Below are 22,406 nucleotides of genomic sequence, written 5' to 3' on the forward strand. Positions count from 1 at the left end.
CACTGACCTCAATGAGCTTACAGTCTAAAAACTTTCCTCCTTTCCAGACACAAAATTAAGAATCTGTTTTCCCATCCTCTGTCTTCCTAGTCATACCTCTCTAAAACAATTAATTTAGCAGAAGCTGTGAGTGGCCTCGGGGACAGCAAACTGGACACAGTCCAGAAAGTCTCGAGTTTGGACCTGGGCCTCACCCCAGACATGCTGTGTCATCTTCAAACAAATCACTTAACATCACTTGCTGCTCAGTATTTACCTCTACAAAATGAGGAAAAATAAAGGTCGCCACTCCCTACAGATGCATTTCTCCACCCTCAAGTCCTGCCAGCAGCAATGTCCTATCCAACTTCCCTTCACTTTTCTTCCTTATCAATTGAAAAGAAGAAACAAGAAAATTACATCACCATCAGTCCCAGAACAGAAGAGGTTCTAAGATCATTCCTAAGTTTTAGTTGTTCCTGTGGCAGCTTCATCATGGGCCAGAACCACCCTTTTTGACCTATCTTCTTTCATGTATCTGGCAAAAAGAAGCAAACAGGTTCCCGGGGTGCCATACTCTGTCCTCTTCTTATTTCTTATTATCACAAAAGGTCTAGGACCACTGCAAGCCCAAGCCATAACCTCAACCTTCTCAAGTTACCTTTCTACCAGTTGGGTTCAAAGAGTCCTGCCTTGGAAAAGCCAAATATCCAGGAAAGGGGAGCTCAAACAAAAAAATGTCACAAAAGGAAACTGTTGGAAAGCAGAAAGGAGATGGGAGATCGCATGACCCTAGACCTAGGGCTGGCAGGACCTCAGAATCATCGAGTTCAGTCCCCCCACTTTACAGATGAGGCCCATGGAGGCCGAGTGACTTGAACAAGGGTAGGATTTGAACCCACATTCTCCAACTCTGGTGACAATGCCCTTTAGAAAAATATCCCAACTCAACTTCACAGAGATCCTAAAGAAAGGTCCTTCCTTAGTACTATACTTAAAAGCAAGGACTATGGCTTAGAAAAGCACATTTGTAAAGCACTGACCAGCTGCAGGTTTCCAAAAAGATTTAAACATCAGAGGAAATAAGAGGTGAGAAAGAGCTCCAAGTTGCTGCCGAATCAGGACCCTTCTATGATTCCACGGGGGCCTCCCCCTCTCTTCCCTGTAATCGGTAACTCCAAAAGAAGCGTGGAGCCCCCTGAGGGAGGGACGACATACCTGGGAACCCCCCAGCTCCACAGAACCCAAATCCCGGACTTCTCTTAGCTCTGCTGGCGAAGGGGGCCCCGGAGCCCCAGGAGCTTTTGCGGGCACCCAGCCCCACAGACAGTGCATGGCCCGTTTGATAACATCGACTCGTAGGGGCTCAGGGCTGAGTACGCGCCGGCCACCAGGGTGATCTCCAGCAACGAGGGGAGGGGAAGGGATGTTGCTGGGTTTTTCCTGACTCCACAAGGGACAAAAATAGGCCTGTGCCACTGAGGCTGGAAAGTCAGCAAAACTTGGAGTGGGGCAGCAGGTGCTGTGTTTCAGAGGCTGGGCAGGCTGACATGCACGCCCATGTTCTGCCGTAGTGGGGATTTATTTTTGGAGCCGCTGGGGACTCCCAGCCCAAGCTTCTAATGTGCAACCTAAGACTGCCTGGTTTTAGGGGCTACATTGCTCTGTTACTTCCCTCACTCCCCAAGAATGAGGGCCGAGTCATTTTTTTAAATGCCCTTCCCCAGTTAATCACCTGGGAAGCCCCTACCCCCAAGATGGGAACTTTAACCGTTCCCCCATATTCCCTCTCCCCCCTCCCTCCTCAAAGAGCCGATGGACTGGGAGGCAGGCTAGATCCAAGGACTTAGAAAACTGCCTGCCTGCCTCAGAGACATGCTCTCCTGTCTGTAAGCCTCCAAGTCTGCCTGACTGGTTACACTACGCTTCCTCCTGTTTCTCAGCCCTACCTAAAGTCTCTCCCCAGTTTCCAGATGGAAAATCTGAAGCACAGAGAAAAGCACTGGGTTTAATCATGGAAATATATCAAAAATCCCCCTTTCAGTTTCTCTAGAAATATGAAGAAGTAGTATTTCTTCTCTAAAGCCCTTTCCAGACTCCTAGGTTGTTGCTGTTTGACCTTCCTTCTCCAAGAGGACCATGACATCAGGAAGGTGATGCCATGACATGCAAGTGAATTGGATTTAAGTTGAGGCAGGGATGTGCAAAGTCACCAGCCTCACTGTCTCCTCCGGAGCCATCTTGGTCCAGTGGCCAGATATAGGTCAGGATGACTGGAGACAGCTCTGGATGCAGTGGGAGAGACTCCAGGGAGAAGCCCCTTGGAAAGGTGGGCGCGACAGGTCAGACAAAAGGGAAAAGGGTCTTTTAGTAGGGGAAACAAAGGCTAACCAGAAACTTAAAAGTCTCTTTTGTCTAGATAAAAACACTGCCTTTTCCCACACCTGCACACAAGGACTGCGGAAACAGAATTACTTGAGTGTTGCCTAGCCAGGTTCCCTACTAATAGCCAGAATATAGATCCACCCAAAGAAGGCAGCTATGTAACTTAGTAGATACAGCTCTGTGCCTGGAATCAGGAAGACCTGAGTTCAAATCTCACCTCACTTACTAGATGTATGACCCTGGGCAAGTCACTTAACCTCTGTTTGCTTTAATCCACTGGAGAAGGAAATAGTAAACCAGGACATGGCCTGACTCCATGCCCGGACCTCAATCTACCACACCACCTGGCTGCCCTCTAATATGTGTATATATGTATATCTCTCTACCTAGTCATATCTATGTCAACATATCCATCTAGATCTATAGATCTAGAAATATATGCCTCTCACCTACTGAAAAGTCTTTTACCTTTGTCTGATTTGTCTCACCCATATTTCCAAGGGGCTTCTCCCAGGAGTCTAGAAAGGGTTTTAGAAAACAAATATTATTTCTTCACAGAAACTAAAAGGGAGATTTTTAATAGCTTCCACAACTAAACCCTGTATTATGCGTATAAATCTATGTATAGATATATAACATACATACACCAGTATGTGTATATCTGTGTGTGTATATAAAATGTATATATACATATGAATTCCACTAAACCAGAGGTTAGTAAAAATACAGACAGATACACATATATGTACATATATATTTCCTTTATTTTCACTAACCTTTAATTTTCTTCATAATCTCATGGAGCATTTAAAAACCAATGAAATGGGGTCCATAGGCTTTACCCAATTTCCAAAAGGGTCCAGGCCAAAAGAACAGAAGGTCAAGAAGCCCTGGCCGAGATGATCTCAAAGGTTTCTTTGAATCCTGTTACCACACCTAGGAGGAGCTGAGTTTGAATCTCGGCTCTACTTACCATCTCTGTCCCTCAGTTTCTACCCCTCCAAGAGGAGATCTACCCTGCCCCCTCCTCCTGCAGGCTTCTAGGTTCTCTTAGGCTCTAAGGAATTTATTTCCATTAGAATAAGGCAGTTTTTAGTCTCATGGGAAACACAGAAGTTTTAAGGAGATCTCAGCTGTAGTTCTAGGGCCACACCTGATATGTGATCAGACTCTGGAATGGGTTCTAGGCCTCTGTTTTTCCATCTGCGTAGTGGGAGTAGCTTGGAAAGATAAACCTGGGCACAGAATGCAAGGTGCACTCAGATTCTCAGAAGAGATTCAATACCTTGAGACAAGCAGAAAGAACAGAGATGATTTAATGGAGGCACAGACCAAGATTTTAAATCTTTCTGATTTTGAAAGACCATGACAACCAAGTAGGATTTCAGAAAGCCGATGGACTGTGCCAGTGTCTAGATACTAGCTCTCATCAGTTAGCAGAGGAATGCCTTTCAAGAAGAGGCCATGGGGAGGAGGAAGGGAAGAAACGGGAGCCAAGAGTCGCAGGCCACCCCTCCCCCAACACACATACAGGATGGGGAGGGGGAGCTCTCTCATTACGTCTGCTGAAGCATTGTCACAGCTGGGCAGACAATGCCCATCTCCTCATCCTAGAAACCTGAGCCCTATCGGGAGTGGAGCAACTGCCCCTCTTCTTCTCCACCCTCCAGCCCTCCTGCCATCCCTGAGCTCGCCCATCACCAGAGAGAAGGCAGAGCTCGCTTTCCCCAGCCCACACGGAGAAGCTCATCGTCTAAGAAGACAACCTGTTCTCCATCTCCCCTGGCACGAGCAGCCACAGCTGCTGGGTAATCTTCCTCTGACACTGTTTTTGTTAGACTTGGCAGGCCAGAAATACTGAAAGCCGAGGATGGAAGAGATCAAAGCTCCGAAGGCCAAGAGGGTCAGCCCAGATGCCCCCATCAAGTCCCAGAATTCTGGAACAAACATACTCCCTCCTCCCAACCCTTTTTTCTAAGTTGATAACTTGTTTTTTCTTTTTATTGATATCACTTGTTTTTACATCACCTAGATTTCTTCCCTTTATCTCTTCTCCTACCCCCTTCCAGAGACACATGCCTTATAAAAAAGTTAAAAACGGGGTAGCTAGGTGGCACAGTGATAGAGCACTGGCCCTGGAGTCAGGACCACCTGAGTTCAAATCCAGTTTCAGACCAGATACATGAAACTTACTAGCTGTGTGACCCTGGGCAAGTCACTTAACTCCAAATGCCTCACCAAAAAAAAAAAAAGAAAAGAAAAGACAAATAAATACATATAAAAGCTAAAAAAGAAAAAAAAAGAAGAAAAAAATATATTAAGAGAGATCAACACATACAAAAAAATCTGCCATTACATACAATATGTCACCCCTCTCTGCAAAAGAGTAAAGGATGTGGGTGAAGCGCAGGGGGAAGTTGGGATCTTTTCTCATCTCTTCTTTGGGGACAACCCCATTCTTGAGGAGTTCACTTTCTTTTGCTCAATTGCACTGGGTGCGGTCAATCTGTCCACTGACAGTGCTGCAGCCACAATGCATCGTGTTTTCCTGGCTCAGGTGACTTCACTTTGCATCAGCTCCTGTGATTCTTTCCACGCTTCTCAGGCATCATCAAATTCACCGTTTCTCACAGTCATACTCATGGCACGCAGACACCATGATGCGTTCAGCTGTTCCCCAATCAATGGGCGTCCACTTTGGCTTCCAGTAATCTGCTACCGCAAAAAGTGCTGCTAACAATATTTTAGAATAGTTTTGTCAATGATCTCCTTCCCCGGACACTTTCAAAGGACCAACAAAGTTCTTTAGGAAACGGGCACTCTGTGGTCTTTTGGAATTCACTGCCACCCTACCACCCCACCCCCTGAAGCGATAATGGTGGAAACCATTCCCAGAAGGATTAGGATTATAAATTCATGGATGACACATCTGCAACAAATATTAGTGAAAGTGAGGAAGGCATTCTTAAGCTTTCGAAGTTGGTGCCATTGAAGGCTAAGTAAGCCACGGTGTCCAGTGCCAGAGACAGAATACTAGCCTACATTTCTAGTGTGGTCCCTCCCCTACTCAAAAGCATAGAATTGCTCCCTACTGCCTACATCAAATGCATTGTCCTAGAGCCACATTAATATCTCACTTAAAGATGCCAGGCTTTTCTAATTTCCGAGAACCTCTTTCCCAATTCTATGATGCAGTGCTTTGTACCTATTCTTCCTACGAAGGAGTATTTAGACACACGTCCTCCCAGGAGGAGGAATGAACAGAGAGTGAGAAAAATTATGATGACCTAAATCAGTTTACAGATTTGATGCTATACCAGTCACACTACTAAGGGAATATGAATTAAGCAAAATAACAATGAAATTCATTTGGAAGGACTAAAGGCCTAAAATCTAAGGAGAAGTTTTAAGAAAGTAGGAATGAAGGGCCAGACCTCAAATGATATCAAAATTATTTGGTACTGACTGAAAAATAGGAAAGTAGATCAGTAGAAAGACTAGAAAAAGAAAAATTAGAGATAATTTAATGCAATAATCCTGCCTGGGGTATGAGGCAGGAGGAAGTACCATTTGGTAAGTTTCCCACCTTAACCAGTCTTATTAAACTAGATGTTAAGCTGGGCTGTTTCTTTCTTCAATAAAGGTGTGTTGCAGCTCTTTTTGTGATGACAAAGAATGGAAAATTGAGGGGATGTCCATCAGCTGGGGAATGGCTGAACAAGCTGTAGTAATATGATTGTGATGCAATACTATTATACTATAAGAAATGAAGAGCAGGATGATTTCAGAAAAACCTGAAAAGACTTATATGTCTGATGTAAAGTGAAGTGAACAGAACTAGGACAACATTGTATACAGTAACAAGCAATATTGTATGATGATCAATTATGAATGACTTAGTTATTCTCAGCAATACAATCATACAAAAAAATTCCAAAGGACTCTTGATGAAAAATGTTATCCACCCCAGAGAAAGAACTGACGGAATCTGAATGCAAACTGAAGCATGCTATTTTTCACTTTATTTTTTTACGGTGGGTTTTTTTGCCTATATTTTCTTTCACAACATAATTAATATGGAAATGTTTTGCATGATTGCACATGTATAATCTTTATCATATAGCTTACTGCCTCGGAGAGGGAGAAGGGGAGGAAAGGAGAGAATTTAAAACTCAAAATTTTAAAAGAATGTTAAAAATTGTTTTTACATGTAATTAAGGAAAAATAAAATAATTTAAATTTTAAAAAGGGAGCGTAGTAAGTACCTGATAAATTTTGATGCCCGTAGGCAAAGCTCTAATCATCTCACCCAAGTTATATAACAATCGGTTACACACACACTTTTATTTTTCACGTAAGTAGGAATCCCTCTCGCTTGCAGCTGAGTTAGACTCACTAAAACCTTAAGAAGCAACCAAGAACAGGTCTTATATAGGAGTAATGCCCTCCTTCCTACCCCACATAAACAATCCCCTAATAAACAGCCAATTGCATCATGAGTACTTCTGTCCCCAATTCCACTCCTGACTTGTAGTACAATCTTGACCACCAAATTCTTCTAGTATATAGCCTTAAAAGCAGAACAGCCTAGTGCCTAGATTCATTCATGGAGGATGGTGGATGGAAGGAAGCACTTTTAAGTGTTGGAGAGGAAGCTAAAGCAATAAAAACCACAACCCATGAAAATAGTTATTCTCCCCCCGCCCCTGTCTCTCCCTCTCTCTTCCTCTGTCTGTCTCTCCCTCCCTTTCTCCCTCTCTCTGTCTCCCTCCCTCTCTCTCTCTCTCTGTCTCTCTCCCTCTCTCTCTCCCTCTCTGTCTCTCTGACTCTCTCTCTCCCTCTGTCTCTCTCCCTCTCTGTCTCTCTCCCCCCTCCACCTCAGTCTCTCCCTCTCTCTTCCTCTGTCTGTCTGTCTCTCCCTCCCTTTCTCTCTCCCTTTCCCTCTCTGTCTCTCTTCCTCTCTCTCTCCCCCTCTCTCTGTCTCTCTCTCCCTCTCTCTCCCCCCGTCTCTCCCTCTCTCTTCCTCTGTCTGTCTCTCCCTCCCTTTGTCTCTCCCTCTCTCTCTCTGTCTCTCTCCCTCTCTCCCTCTCTCTGTCTCTCTCTCTCTCTCTCTCTCTCTCTCTCTCTCTCTCTCTCTCTCTCTCTCTCTCTCTCTCTCTCTCTCTCTCTCTCTCTTTCTCCCCTCCCCATCTCTCTTCTTACTACTAGGCTGCTCCTGGTATGCCTGGATACTGGCATGTCTTCTAGGAAGCTCCCAGTTTCCACGTGAATATAAGCCTATTAGGAAGAGCTGAGAACATGAACCTCCCTCCCACCTTCTCAGTCTAGGGGGCTAGATACATACTGTCAGACACAAATGATGCGTCAGTTGATCTAGCTGAAATGACTTTTTCATCCTCTTTGGTTTTTAATCTTTGTTTCAAGGGTAACAAAGTTCACTGGATGGGATAGGAGGGAGGAACATAATCAGAAATAAGAAAATGGCAGGAGGGGGAAGGCAAAGAATATCACAAAATCTTCTCTTTCTCCAGTTACCAAGGCTTTGAACAGCAGAGTAATGATGGGGAAGAAGGGAGGGGAAGGGTAAAATGGTCTTGCAGAATAATTGGCAATTCATGTTAGGTACTATTTGTCAGTCAATAGGCATTTATTAATCACTTACACTGTGCCAGGCCCTAAGCTAAGTGACGGGGATACAAAGAAAGGTAAAAGCCTGTCCATGATCTCAAGGAGGTCACAGTCTAATGGGGGAGGAGAACATGCAAACAACTACATACCAACAAAAAATACATGGGATAAACTGGGGCTACCGTCAGAGAGAAGGCACTAAGGTTAAGGAGGACTGAGAGAGTCTTCTTGCAGAAAATGCTGACTTCAGATTTGACTTGAAGGAAGCCAGAAAAGCCAGGAGGCAGAGATGAGGAGGAAGAGGGTTCCAAGAACAGGGAACAGCCGGTAGAAATTCCAAGTCAGGAGATGGTGCATCATCTACCAGGAAAAGCAAAGGAGGTCAGTACCACTGGATCTCGGAGTATGTGGAGGGGAGGAAGGTCTGAGACTGAAAAGGTAAGAAGGGGCCGGGTCACGGAGGGTTTTAAGAGACAAAGAGAAGATTTTATATTTGATTCTGGAAGTAATAGGGAGCCACTGGAGTTTATGGAACAGGAATGGAGGGTGATGCGATCAGACCCGAGCTTTAGGACCATCAGTTTGACCAGCGAGTGGAAAAGAAAGATCAAGTAGATGGCTCTTTCAATAATCCAGGCATCCAGGGGAAGCTGGGTGGCTCAGTGAATAGAGCTCCAGCCTTGGAGTCAGGAGGACCTGAGTTCAGATCCGGCCTCAGACACATGATACTCACTAGCTGTGTGACCCTGGGCAAGTCTCTTAACCCCAATTGCGTCACCAAAAAGCAAAAAGAAAAAAAAGAAAGATGGCAGCCAGAGATTTGAAACTGGAGGTCAGGAAAGAGGTTGGGGGTAGACAAAGAGACCTGAAAGTCAAATGTGTAGAGATGATGGTTGAAACCATGGGAGCTGATGAGATCACCACCTGAAAATGGTATAGAGGAAGAAGAGAGGAGAGCCCAGGAATGAGCCTTGGGGGACACCCACCACCAACGGGCACGACATGGCTGAGAATCTGGCAAAGGAGACAAAAAGGGTCAGACAAACAGGAGGAGAAGCAGGAGAGTTCATGAAAACCTAGAGAAAAGAGAACATCTAGAAAAGGGGAATCAATAATATCAAAGGCTTTGAGAGGTCAAGCATGATGAAAATGGAGAAAAAGCTGGGAAATGCAGCCATGAAGAGATTATCTATAGGGGCAACTAGGTGGCTCCGTGACTAGAGCAGCAGCTCTGGAGTAAGGAAGTCAAATCCGGCCTCAAATACTTACTAGCTATATGACCCTGGGTAAGTCACTTAAGCTCAGTCTGGCAGAGAGCGAGAGCGAGAGAGAGAGCGAGAGAGAAGAGAGTACAGGCATCGATTATAGGTGGCCTTCCCAAGGTGTTTAGCCAAAAAAGGGAGGAGTGATATGAGCAGGAACTAAGTCCAGCAAGTTGAACGCACTTGACTAAAGTCACAGAGTTAGTTCATGGCAAAACTGGGACGTAAACACAGATCTCTGAGCACTGAGCCTAGAGTCAGGAAGACTTGAGTTCAAATCCTGTCTCGGACACGTCCTAGCTGCAGGACCCTGGGCAGGCCCCTTAACCTCTGTCTGGCTCACTTTCACCTTCTGTAAAATAGAAACAATAATGGCACCTCCCTCCCAGGGTAATGAGGATAAAATGAGATGGTGTTCATAAAATACTCCACAAATCTCGAAGTGCTATAAAAATGCCACTTATTGTCATCATTGTCGTCATCGTCATCCCCTACTGGACAGTCCAGCATTCTCTCTGCACCACCCATTCAATTTCACATTAAATTGCTCGCACAATTGGCTTTGCTGCTCCTATTGGACCTAGCTCCACCCATCACCTCCACCTCTTTTCGCTTCATTTTTTTCTCTCTTGTCTAGCAGCTTCTTCCCCAAGGCCAAGAGTGTCTGATTCCTCCCGCCCCTCCACCCCCAATAACGGGATCCAGGATCAGAAACCCACTTGTGCCAACCACATGAATATTTTACCCTCATAATTAACAATTAATTCTCTCCTGCTCACAGCACCTGGCAGCAGCCAATTAGACAATGGATAGGGCCAGCAGGTGGTTGGGTCCCACTGGCCAACTGGTTCAGGTGTGCTAATCAGGGTCTTTTTTTTTCTTCAAATTATTATTATTGCAAAAAACCTTCAGGCAAGCCACACCGTGAGGTCAGGCGGACCGTAATGGCCTACAAATCACATGCTGGATGCCTTAATAATAAGAACACATTTACTTGGCACTGCGAAGTTTACAGGAACACTTTCCTCATGATGACCCCATGAGGTAGGCAGTGTATATATACATCACCCCCATTTCGTGGATGAGAAAACTGAGCATCTGGGGGTTAAGGGACCTTCCCACGGCCACATAGTGAGTAAAGACACAAAATGGTACTCAAAATCCAGATCTCCAGATTCCACACTGCCCCTCTCACATAGTTAGGTCTCCCATAATTCTGTAAAGGGCTTCCTTTAATGCTCCTCTTCCTCCTTTACCGATAAATTTCTTGGAAAAACGGTCTGTTTGCTGACGCCACTTCCTTTGCAGCTGGGCACCTTGGAGTTCCTTTCCAACTGGTTGCTGCCCCACTGCCCGCTCTATTTTCCCCAAGCTCATCACCTCCTAACCCCCCAGTGACAACAGACTTGCCTCAGTCCTCATTTCCTCCGCCTCTCTCAGCAGCACGTGACTTGGCAGGCTGCCCTACCTTTCTTCAAATTTTCTCCTCGCTTGGGTTCCGTGCAGACAGCCCATGCAGGGTCAAGCCCCTCCTCTGTTTCTGATGCCCCCTCTTCCTCCTCTCCCATACATATAAGCATACCCCAAGATCCCTTAGCTTAGCTCTCTCTTTGATTTACTTCCACTCTACTTAATTTACTTAGTTTATTAGGCTTCTCCAGACCTAGCCAGGCTGATACCCAGACAACAGACACCCAGACCCTCATGGGCCCACATTCGAAGCCGTTCCAGCTTTGGGAACCAGCCAGGGCTGGCAGACCACTGGCAAATCATCTGAGAAGCCAAGGTCACTTCCATTCCTTAAGGACGCATCCAAGAGGGAGGCAGAAGGATGGGTGGATAGAGAACTCAGGAAGACCTGAATTCAAATCCTACCTTAGACACTGACTAGTTGTGTGATCTTGGACAAGTCACTTAGCTGTGTGTCGTTTTCCTGTGAGATTGTTAGAGTAGATGGTCCCTTCTAGCTCTAAATAAACCTAAGATCCCATAATAGATAGAAAGCCCTTTGCAAACCTGAAAGCACTATGCAAATGTTAGCTGTTATTACTATGATCGGTGAAGGCCAAACACGGGGGGATCTTTCATGCAGCATTTATCCCATTTTCCCCAGCCCAATTATGAGGCCATCTCACCCACTTCCCTCATTTTACAGATAAGGAAACTGAGGCCCAAAGAGGTTAAGTGATTTCCCCAAGGTCACACAGATAGGACCCCGGGTCTTTAACTCTCCTCCCTATCCCCACCCCCACCTCCGTCCCTAATGTTGGTATCTCAGGTCATTCAATGAAGACAGATCCAGACAGTGCCAGACCCCTACAGAGGGGCAGATGTCAAACAGCCTGGCAGGGTAAGAGAAAAATCCACTAAATCTACAAGAATAATTTGGGGGCAGCTAGGTGGTGGAGTGGATAGAGCACCGGCCCTGAAGTTAGGAGGACCTAAGTTCAAATCCAGCCTCAGACCAAACACTTGACGCTTACTAGCTGTGTGTCCCTGGACAAGTCACTTAACCCCAATTGCCTAACAAATAAATAAATGAATGAATGAATGAATGAATGAATAAATGAAAAAATGGATAAATAGATAAGTAAATAGATGAATGAATGAATGAATAATCAAATAAATATGAGTAAGTAAATCAATAAATGAATAAAATAAAAATAAAAAAAGCTTATGGGAAGTGAATGTTGAAAACTAAAAATAAATTAACTAATTAAGAAAAAGGTGTGGCCTGATTGACTTGAAACCGCTAGATAATATCGCAGGCTCCTTCTACCTCTCAATTCTCTAAGAGGCCCGGGGAGGGCACGGAGGGGGGACTAGACTGAACATTGGGACAAACTGCATGAAATCCAACTTCTGATGCTCGCACGACTCCAAATCGCTCTACTTCTCTGGGACTCAGCCCCTTTTCCATAAAGCGGAGGTCATACTGCCCGTCCCGTTCTGCCTCTCCGGGTAGCTCCCCCGCGCCCGGCCCCGAATGCCGCGGCAGCCCCACCCCAGCGTCTCCCGGCCGGAGCGCTCACCTGCGCCACCTCGGTCCTGACGTTCAGGGTGTACAGCCAGTCGCTGAAGCGCGGGTAACTGTTGAGCTCCACCGTCCGCTCGGCGGGGGCCACGCTGAGCTTGCACTGCCGCTGCTTGCTGATGTACCGCACCAGTTTGGCCTGTCGGGAAGCCCGGAAAGTAGAGAATTAACCAAGCAGGACCTCACTCTGCTGAGCAGGCTGAGGGAGGGGCGAGTCGGGAAAGCCCGGAACATTAAAGGGGCCTGGAACCACAGCTGGAGGTCTGCAAAGGGCCTCCCGTGGCGGGAGGTGCTGGGATTGCTCCCGTTTTACAGGTGAGGAGACTGAGGCTGAAGGCTGTTAAGTGAATTGCCGAGGGTCACACGGCCGATCAGTGTCTGAGGGAAGATTTGAACGCAGATCCTCCAGACAGGTCCAACACTGCTCCACCCAGTATCTTCTAAACAAATTTAGAGATAGAAGGGATTTGTGGGAACAGCTAGTCCAGCCCCTCAGTGTTCAAATGTACAGATACAAAGGTCTAAGTGGAAGAGCTGGGATCTGAACCCAGCTCCCACTTCATCCAGTTCTACCATGACTTTAAAAAACAAAAAGTTCGAGGTGGTGGGGGAGATGAGAAACATGGGGAGGAAGACTACACGCTCTCTGAAGGGTCACCAAGGGCAGAAGGCCCAACCTTGCTCGGAAATATGCCTCCGCCTTCACTGAAGAAGTGGGGGGCTATGGGTGTGGAACGCTGCATATACTGCCTTTCTGTCTTGTCCCTTCTCTTTCTCTCTTATTTTTACACTTGTCGCGCTCTGCTTTGTTGCCAGGAAAGCACGCGGTGCCTCGGAGCCGCTCGTGGGTACTAACACGCCGCTTCTTCCTCACCCAAGTCATTTTCTAAGCTAATATCTCATTCTTTTTCAAAATTTAGATTCATAATTTTTTCCAATTAATAAGTTTTTTGGGTTTGTTTTTTGTTGTTGGTTGGGGGGGTTGTTTGGGGTGTTTTTTCGTTACAAGGGCTGACTTGCTGGGTGGGGCAGGCAGAAGAGATACATTCAGAAATGAGGATGATATAAAGACGAAAGATGTCAATAAAAAAAAAATGTTAAGCCACCTGCCTGCTCTTCACCACCGTTACCCAAGAGGCTGAAATAAGTTCAAACAGCCAGAGAAAAAGAGATTTGGATTGGACAGAAGAAAAGACTTTTAGTAAGTGACCAGGGGTCACTGGCTTGAGTCATTACTACTACTACTACCACTACTACTACTACTACTACCACCATCACTACTCCTACTACTACCACTACTCCTTCTCCTCCTCCTACTACTACTACCACCACCACTCCTCCTCCTCCTACTACTACTCCTTCTCCTCCTCCTCCTACTACCACCACCACCACCATGACTCCTCCTACTACCACTACTCCTCCTACTCCTATTCCTACTACCACCACCACGACTCCTCCTACTCCTACCACCACCACCACCACCACCACCACCACTACTCCTACTCCTACTACTAGCACCACCACCACCACTACACATTGACATATTGCTTTAAAGATGGCAGGTGCTTGTTACACAGCAGTTTATTGACTCCGTACAATTCCTCCATTAGCTGGTAGAAACCCTCACATCTATGATGCTTGGAGGGCAACCTGTCTTGGTGGCAGGATGCAGGACCAAATGACCTCAGGCAAGTCCAGGTTCTCCCAAGAACTCATGCAAATCATAGAACCAGAGGATGTCAGAACAGAAGAGGACCATGGAGACTCTGCCCTCTGCCTGGCTGAGCTGTACCCTCTTAGAATCACAGCTGGAATCAACTCGACGTCCCCTTGCTAGGCCCTTCCCTTGACCTCTGGCAAAGGAGCAGCCTCACATTCAAGTCCACATTCCCCCTGTCAGAGACCCATTAAAAAAACCACTCAACTCAAGGGCAGTTTTCCTCTGGGATAGAGTTTGGGATTCACACTACAAACCACCCAGTCAGGTGGAGGATATAGATGAAGTCTCTTAATATACATCACAAGAGTAACACATGGCCAAGATTTTCTTAGTAGCAACAGGCAATGGTGATTATTTTATTATCCGCTAGAATTCTAATTCTCCTGAGATCAAGCAGATAGATCACTTGCCAACAATCTCATCTAGGAGTTTTCATGGCTAGGCCATACCGCTGACTCCAGGAGTCAAATGTCACATCCTCAACGCATGGAGAATCCCTGGCTTGGAAGAATCTTTCTCAGGTGATCCTAATTGATAACACCCCATCTCTAGGAAGCACAGCCTGGACAGACAGAAGTTTCCTGGAATCCTCCAGAAATAAGGGAAAGGAAACCCTCAAACTTCTCTTAGTCGCTCTTTTCTTCAACCCTCTAAATCAGGTCTTTCTTTCCCGGGCCTCCTCACGGGATGCTCTCCTGGGCTGCAGATGAAGTCCAAGACCCAGCATTTGGTCCTCCGCTGGAGGGAGGGATGTTTTTTGTTTCTTTGTCTGTTTGATTTTGCAAACACTTCTGAGTTTGCTAACTTGCCCTCGCCCTTGGTGGCGAACAAGAGCGCAGAACAGATTTCTCTGCCATCTCCCCACAGGATGAATGGCTTACCTAACTAACTGCTCCCTATGCAGCCAGCCGTGAGACTATGGCCGGCCGCGGCCCACAGACACCTGCCCTAGTGGAATATGAACCTGAGCGCGGGGTCTGAGCGCGGCTTCTCCTCTGTGTTCCCAGGTGGCTGCCGGCCTGGCTGGAGCTGCTCTAAGCGCCCAATCCCCGATGCCTCTCGCACAAACTCACCATCTTGGAACTGAAAGCAAGTGAGAGGTCATTCCGTCCAGCTTTCCACAACTTCTGGGATTTCTTCTACAACATCCCTGCCTGACCTCTAACTTTCACACCTCCCGGGTGTTTTTAAAGCAGTATTACTATCTTTTTACTAATAAATTCCTTCTCAAGAGCCATCTTGTAACAAAAAAGAAAAAGGGAAAAATCTCAACAAATCCAACTAATACACAAACCAAGTGTGATGATTCCCCAGGATTTAGCATGGTGCCTGACACGGAGAATGTACTTAATGTTTGCTGACTGACCAAAAAAAAAAATTGTATTTAGCATTCCGTATCTGTAATGTCCCACCTCATCACCTATGCACTGGGGATACAAAAGACAAAACACAGACCCTACAAAGAACCTGCAATCAAATGGGGGAGAGAACATGCAGACAAATATATACAAAGCAAGCTCTATACAGGAGAAATAGGAAATTATTAACAGAGGGGAGGGCACTGGGATTAAGAAGGGTTAGGGAAGGCAGGAAGCAAAAGTAAAGAGGGAGAGCATTCCAGGCATGGGGCACCGCGGGTGCAAAGGCCTGGAGCTAGGAGATGGGCGTGTCATATGCCAAGAAGAACAAAAAGTCCATCGTGGCTGGACTGTAAAGTGCATTCCATTTACAATGCTGTTTACTATTTGCCTGGGTCTGCTGACCTCACTTAGTACCTGTTCTCCTAAGTCTTCCCACGGGGGTCTGTCTCTTACAGCATCATAGCTATGTGCCACACTTTATCCAGCCATTCCCCAATCTATGGCATGTTTTGAATCCAGGTCTTTGCTACTTCAAAGAAAAGCAGGGGTGGGAAAGGGTACGTACACTTCCAGTTTTATTTGGGCTTGTTTTTCCTTCAGTCCTCTCAAAATTGAGCATCTTGCTTCTTGGTATACTTCAGCAAATACTTACAATGCATCTATTATATACTCCAGAGCAGCCCAGGCTTATAGGATAAAGCTGCAGGGGCTTATTATCTGGCTCACATCTGGCTCAAGCCTCTCATTTCAGAGAGGGAATCCAGGACCTAAAGAGCTGACCTGGCCAGCTCATAACCAAATGGCACGCAAGTCACAAAGCCGGGATTTGAACCCAGGGCTTTGCCTCCATAAGCAGTGTTCTTTGCACCATATCCTGGGCTGCTGTGTTAGATGCTAGGGAATCTACAAAGGCCCATGATTTGGTCCTTAACCTGACTAAACAGAAAAAGAATAACAAGATATGGTCATTTATGGAGCTCACTGTCTAATTTTTGTTTGTTGTTCAATCATTTCAGTTGCGTCCAACACTTTGTGACCCCATTTAGGGTTTTCTTGGCACAGATACTAGAGTGGTTTGCCATCTCCTCATTTCACAGATGAGGAAACTGAGGCAAACATGGTTAAGTGACTTGTCCAGGGTCATACAGCTAGGATGTCAAGAAGTAGAGGAGTACAACACATATACCAATAACTTACAACTCGTGTGTGACCTTAGACAAGTCTCATCATTTTTCTGGACCACAGTTTCTTCACCTGTAAAGTAAAGGAGCTGGTTGGGAAGATGCCTTCCAATTCTAAAGCCACGATCTCATGATGACACTCTTTATCACAAGCAGGGGAGGCAGGCACACTTCGTTCCTTGCCCATCATTCTGGAACGACAGGCCGGGTTCCAGGAAACCAAATCCTTCTCTTCCCCACCATTTATATTGCCAGCTGTTCCCTCCCTATCTACTGCTTTCTCTTCTTCTGTCACAACCACCGGCAGGAAGAAGAAGCGAAAACACCACCTGGGCACCCAACTCCATCAGTTTCCTAGCCAAAATTCCTTCAAACCCCCTCTAGAGATAGAGCCCAGATTCCTGCTGATAGCATCATTCATTCCCCCATAAGTCAACAGAAGTGGGGACGTCTGACGGGCTGAAGTCTTGGCAGGGTCCCTCACAACTTGAATATATACATGCATGCATGTGTACCTACATACATGCTTGTGTGTTCGTGCATGTGTACGGACATGTGTGAGTGTGTATGTATATACGTACTCGGGGGGTAAAAGCACCACTGCTGACTTATCATATACCAAATTCTCCACTGAGTCTTCCTTTTGGAGAACGTGGAACCCAACCCACTCCGAGGCTGGTCTCCTAAAAGGTTGCTGGACCTTTCTGGCTAACATCAAGATTAGCTAAACTAAATAGACCAGAATCAGAATCTTGCATTTTCTGACAGTAGATCGTGCACAAAGAGGGAGTCTTATTTACATATGCAAATATACACAGGCATGCAAAGGAGCAAAGTGGATGAAGATGCCAAGACAGGGCAGGGGTTAGTGCCAAGTCAGAACCTGGCGCTACTTAAAAAGCTGAGCAAGTCTGGCAAAGAAAAAAAACTATTATATTTGTTAAGAATTCATCACACATAGTAAAGATTCCGTTTTAAAGGGAGTCCCAGAGGGTAGGACGGGCTACATGCACAGAGCTGGCACAGGTAATCAGTACCGCACACAGCTAACAGTGTAGAAACCACTTCTGGCTGGGTCAGAGCTGGCCCACAACCAAGAGGCTTCTGACAACCTGACAGCCGTAAGCTCATGAAACTTATGAAGATGGAATGACTCACCAGAACTGGGATATCTTCTGGTATTTAAAAAGGCAGGAAATGTCTCATTCTCAGAGGATGGAGCAAACAGTCAGCAGATTCAGGAGAGATGCAGCTCACAAATCCAAATTTTTTAATAGGTTTTTTTTCTTTTAATTTTACCATGCTGTGGTGGAGACACAGAGGGGCATGACGGTAAATCCAAAGTGCCCTCCAGAAGGAAATTTAACACCCAGCAGCATTTTCTCTCCCCCACAGAACTTAGTCTTTTTTTTCTTTTAGAATAGAAAAAAAATAAAATAAATGGAGATTCAGGAACCAGGCAGACCCCGACTCCTGACCACAGTGCATCTATTCAAATTCTGCAGTGCCAGGGATGGAAAGAATGTGTGTTACAGTGAAATGAGCTGGGACATTGGAGTCAGAGGAACTGAGTTCAGATTCTACCTCTGACTTTATTTAAACTGTGTGACCTTAGGGAAGTCACTCAGCCTCAGGTATCAGTTTATTCATCTGTAACATGAGGCAGTTGGACTAGTTGATGGCCTCTCAGGTCCCTCCTAGCTCTGTATTGGGAGTCACAAGTCATGGGTTCAGATCCTGACCCTGACCCTCAACACCTGTGAGACCTGGGGCAAATCATTTAATCTCTCTGGGCCTCTGTTTACTCCTCTCAAAATGAGGGGCTTGGACCAGTTCAGGGGCTTTTGACATTTTTGTGTGTGTGTCATGGACCTCTGTCAGTGTGCAGAAGCCTTTGGCCCTCTTTCCACATAATAAAATAAACAGTAGGTTAAAAAGGAAATTAATTATATTAAAATACAGTTGTTAAATATTCGGGGGGGGGGGAAAGTCACAGATTCAAGGTTCAGAACTTTGAAACGGGATCATCTCCAAGGTCTCTCCCATGTCTAGACTCCATAACCCAACCTTGTCCTGAAGGGTAATAACCCTCTTGTGGCTCATGGCCCACCAAAGCCCCAGATTGGAAAATCATCACGTCTTCCTAAAGATCCAACCTCATTACATTGTGTTCTGGTTGTGAAAGGGAACCCAACAGCAAAGATTTGGAAACAAAGCAGGCGCTACCAATTAAGAAATTCCAAAACACACGGCAGTCCATAAATGCAATGGAATACGACTGTTGTAAGAAGTGACCAATATGGCGATCTTAGAGAAGCATCAGGAGATTTACATGAACTGATGCAGAGCCAAGAAAGTTAACAGATAAAATGACTGTGTCAATGTAAATGGACTTTTTTATATAATTCATATATAATACATATATCTATAGCTACACATATGTGTGTGTATATATTATGTATAAAATTTCTATTCCTATAATATTATTTATTCCACAATATTCCTATTATTACAAAGAAACCCAGGCACACATGAGCAAGCCTTCTAGATTATTCTAAGCTACTCCTGAAATAGTGATGGGAATAGGCATTCAGTTAACATTCCCATTTCACAGATGGGGAAAAGTGAGACTTATTACCTGGCCTCCAATCAATCCCAACAAGCATTTATTAAGCATTTCCTATCTCACTGGCGCTCTGCTTGGTGCCCGGGATACAAAGGCAAAATAGATACAGTCCCTGATCTCTAGGGAATTTTGTTCTGTTGGGGGAAACATGTGTAGAGCATATGCTCAGAAGACATATCCCCCTCCCTAACTTCATCTTCAAGCCTTCAAAGCTCAAATTCAGGTTTGGCCCCAGGGGTAAGGGAAGTGGACGCTATTCTCTCTGACTTCCCCTTGTGATGCCCCATCTATCCAAGGAAGGAGCACAGGGTCACGGCTCCTGGCAGTCCTCAATTTGCAGCCACCTTCAATTTACAAAGGAGGTGCATGAAACCCCAAGAGAAATTACCTCTCCAAGGCCATACATTTGGTGCCAGATCTAAGACTGAACCACAGAGCCTCCACTACTAAGCCTATGACCCAAAGGGATCAGAGAGAGGAAAAAAAGGACTTTTATGCACACAAGGAAGAAGCTGGGTGGTACTATGGATAGAGCTCTGGACCTGAGTTCAAATCCAGATTCAGATACTTAATGTGTGACTTTAGTCAAGTCACTTAACCTGTCTGCCTCAGTTTCCTCAACTCTAAAATAGGGACAATAACAATAATACCTACCTCCCAGGGTTGTTGTTAGGATCAAATGGGAGAAAAATTGTAAAGCATTTAATGCAATACCTAACACAGTAGGCACTATATAAATATTAGCTATTATTACTATTATTATTTGAGGCAACTTGGTGGCACTATAGCATACAGAGTGCCCGGCCTGGAGTCAGGAAGATCTGAATTCAAATTTGGCCTCAGACTCTTCCAAGCTGTGTGACCTTGGGCAAGTCACTTAACCCCATTTGCCTCAGTTTCCTCATTTGTAAAATAAGCTGGAGAAGGAAATGGCAAACTACTTTCTTTGCCAAGAAAACCCCAAATGGGGTCACAAAGAATTGGACATGTCTGAAATGACTAAATAACAATTAATAATAATAATAAAATATTTACTGAAGCGGTTTCTGTCATGGTAAAGCAACGGATGCCTACCAAATGGGGAATGACTGATGTCATGTGAATGTGACAGAACGCTGAAGATGTGGAAGAACATGAGAAGCGGTGAAAAGAATGGACTCAGAGGAGTCTGGGAAGACTTCTTTCCACTTGGCACCTACAAGGACGTGACCAGAAATGATCCCTCACCAACTCTGGAAACACAGGCTGCCCAGACTTGCACGCACACTGCTAATCTGGCAGCAGGATCAGTCTTAGCCCAAATGTACCAACTGGCTGTTCCAGCCGGGCCTAGAGGGATAGGCAGGAAGCTGATTCAAGTCAGAACAAACACCCAAATCAGGAAGGGCCCCTTCACCCTTTCGATAAGACTCTGCTTAGAACATGAAGCCAAGATGGGCCTACTTCACAGACCAGGAAAGTGTGCTGCTCACCCCCACAGCCTTTGGCCCTCTGAAAGACAGCATTCAGCCAAATCTGCAAAGTGTACGTGTGTTGGGGGACAGGGGTAAGGAGGAAGAATTGGATTTCTTTTTTGTTTTTTTTTTGAGGCAATCAGAGTTAAGTGACTTGCCCAGGGTCACACAGCCAGCTAGTATCTGAGACTGGATTTTAACTCAGGTCCTGCTGATTCCAGGGCCAGTGGTCTATCCACAGCACCACGCAGCTGCTCCCAAGAAGCGGATTTGAAAGCCCAAGGCCTGGATTCAAATCAAAGGCTCTACCACAGCTTCCGGGGGGCCTTTGGGTGAATCACATTCCTCTCTAGTCCTCCATGTCCTTCTCTATTAAATAAAGAGGCTGGACTAGCACCTGCCCTATGCCAGGCTCTGGAAACAAAGACAAAAGCAAAACAGTTTCTGCCCTCAAAAAACCTCCATTCTCAAAAAAAAATGGGCATTGAGATCTTGTTTTTAGCATCACCTACACTGCTCCCTGTGCTCCTACTGCTCCTTCCTCCCAAAGATTCTGAGGAGGGGAGAAAGAGAGAGGGGGCAGGGGAGGGAGGGAGAGAGGGAGGAAGAGAGAAAAAAGATAGAAGAGGAGAGGGGAGGGGAGGGAGAGACAGAGTGGGGGAGCGAGAGAAGGAGGAAGAGAGAAAAAAGAGAGAAAGAGAGAGGGAGAGAAGGAGGGAGGAAGAGAGAAAAATGAGAGAAGGGAAGAGAGATGGGGAGGGCGGGGGAGGAAAGGCAAGAGGAAGAGAAAGGGAGAAGGAGAGGGAGAGAGGGAGGAAGAGAGAAAAAGAGAGAAGGGGAGAGGGAAAGAGAGGAAGAAACAGAGTGAGGGAGCAAGAGAGAAAAAAAGAGAAGGGGAGAGGGAGAGGGGAGAGTGGGGGAGTAAAAGGGAGAGGAAGGTAAAGGGAGGAGAGGGAGAGAGGGAAAAAGAGAGAAAAAGAAAGAGAAGGGGAGAGAGGAGAGAGAGAGAGAGAGTGAATTCAGCAAAACCGAAAACCTATCAACATATCAAAAAAAAAACCCAAAAAACAAAACTGATGTTCTATGAATTTTCACATCCCTGGACCTCCACCTCTGCAAAAGAGTAGGAGGAGGAATCTTTTTATGCCTCCTCTTTGGAGCTCAACTTGGTCTTTATCATTTCACAACATTCACATTATACATTCAGATGTAGACATCACATCGAGTGTTTTCCTGGAAGAAGCTTGCGTTTTAATAGCAGAGACAACATAAACACACACATAACACAGACCAAGCAGATACCGGGTAACCTTGGGGAAGGGAGGTCTGTGCGAGTAGCTGAGGGGCCCAGGAATACCTCTCACAGAAGATGGCTTTTAAGCTGAGCTTTGGAGAAAATCAGGGATTCCAAGAGACAGAGGTGAAGAGGGAGGGCACTGTAGGCATAGGGCACAGACACTGCAAAGACACAGCGGTGGGAAAGAGGGCCATATGCTAGGAATGTTAAGAACACCAGGACGGTAGGACTCGTGAAGGGTAGTATTGTATAACAAGGGCAGAAAACTGGAATGGTGTCAGGTTGGGAAGAGCTTTAAATGCCAAACACAGAAGTTTATATTTGATCTTAAAGGTAATATTATCGACCAGGAGAGAGACAAAACCAACCAAGCCCGGCTCTATGCTTTACCCGCCTCAAACAACAGAGAGAGGGAGGAAAAGAGAAAAAAAGAGAAGGGAAGAGGGGAGGGAGTGGGGGGAGAGGAAGAGGCAGAGTGA

General features: G+C 45.7%; 1 protein-coding gene across 1 annotated transcript in view; it reads right to left on the reverse strand.

The window, feature by feature from the left end:
• Positions 1–22,406, reverse strand: part of KSR1 (kinase suppressor of ras 1) — a 218,096-nt gene that overhangs the window by 89,820 nt on the left and 105,870 nt on the right. Inside the window, 1 exon segment of the mRNA XM_020963178.2 lies at positions 12,287–12,427. Within this exon segment, the coding sequence (XP_020818837.2) occupies positions 12,287–12,427 (141 nt within the window).

This window comes from Phascolarctos cinereus, unplaced genomic scaffold, assembly GCF_003287225.1.
Source record: "Phascolarctos cinereus isolate Bilbo 61053 unplaced genomic scaffold, phaCin_HiC Scaffold_5;HRSCAF=322, whole genome shotgun sequence".
Classification (NCBI taxonomy): domain Eukaryota; kingdom Metazoa; phylum Chordata; class Mammalia; order Diprotodontia; family Phascolarctidae; genus Phascolarctos; species Phascolarctos cinereus.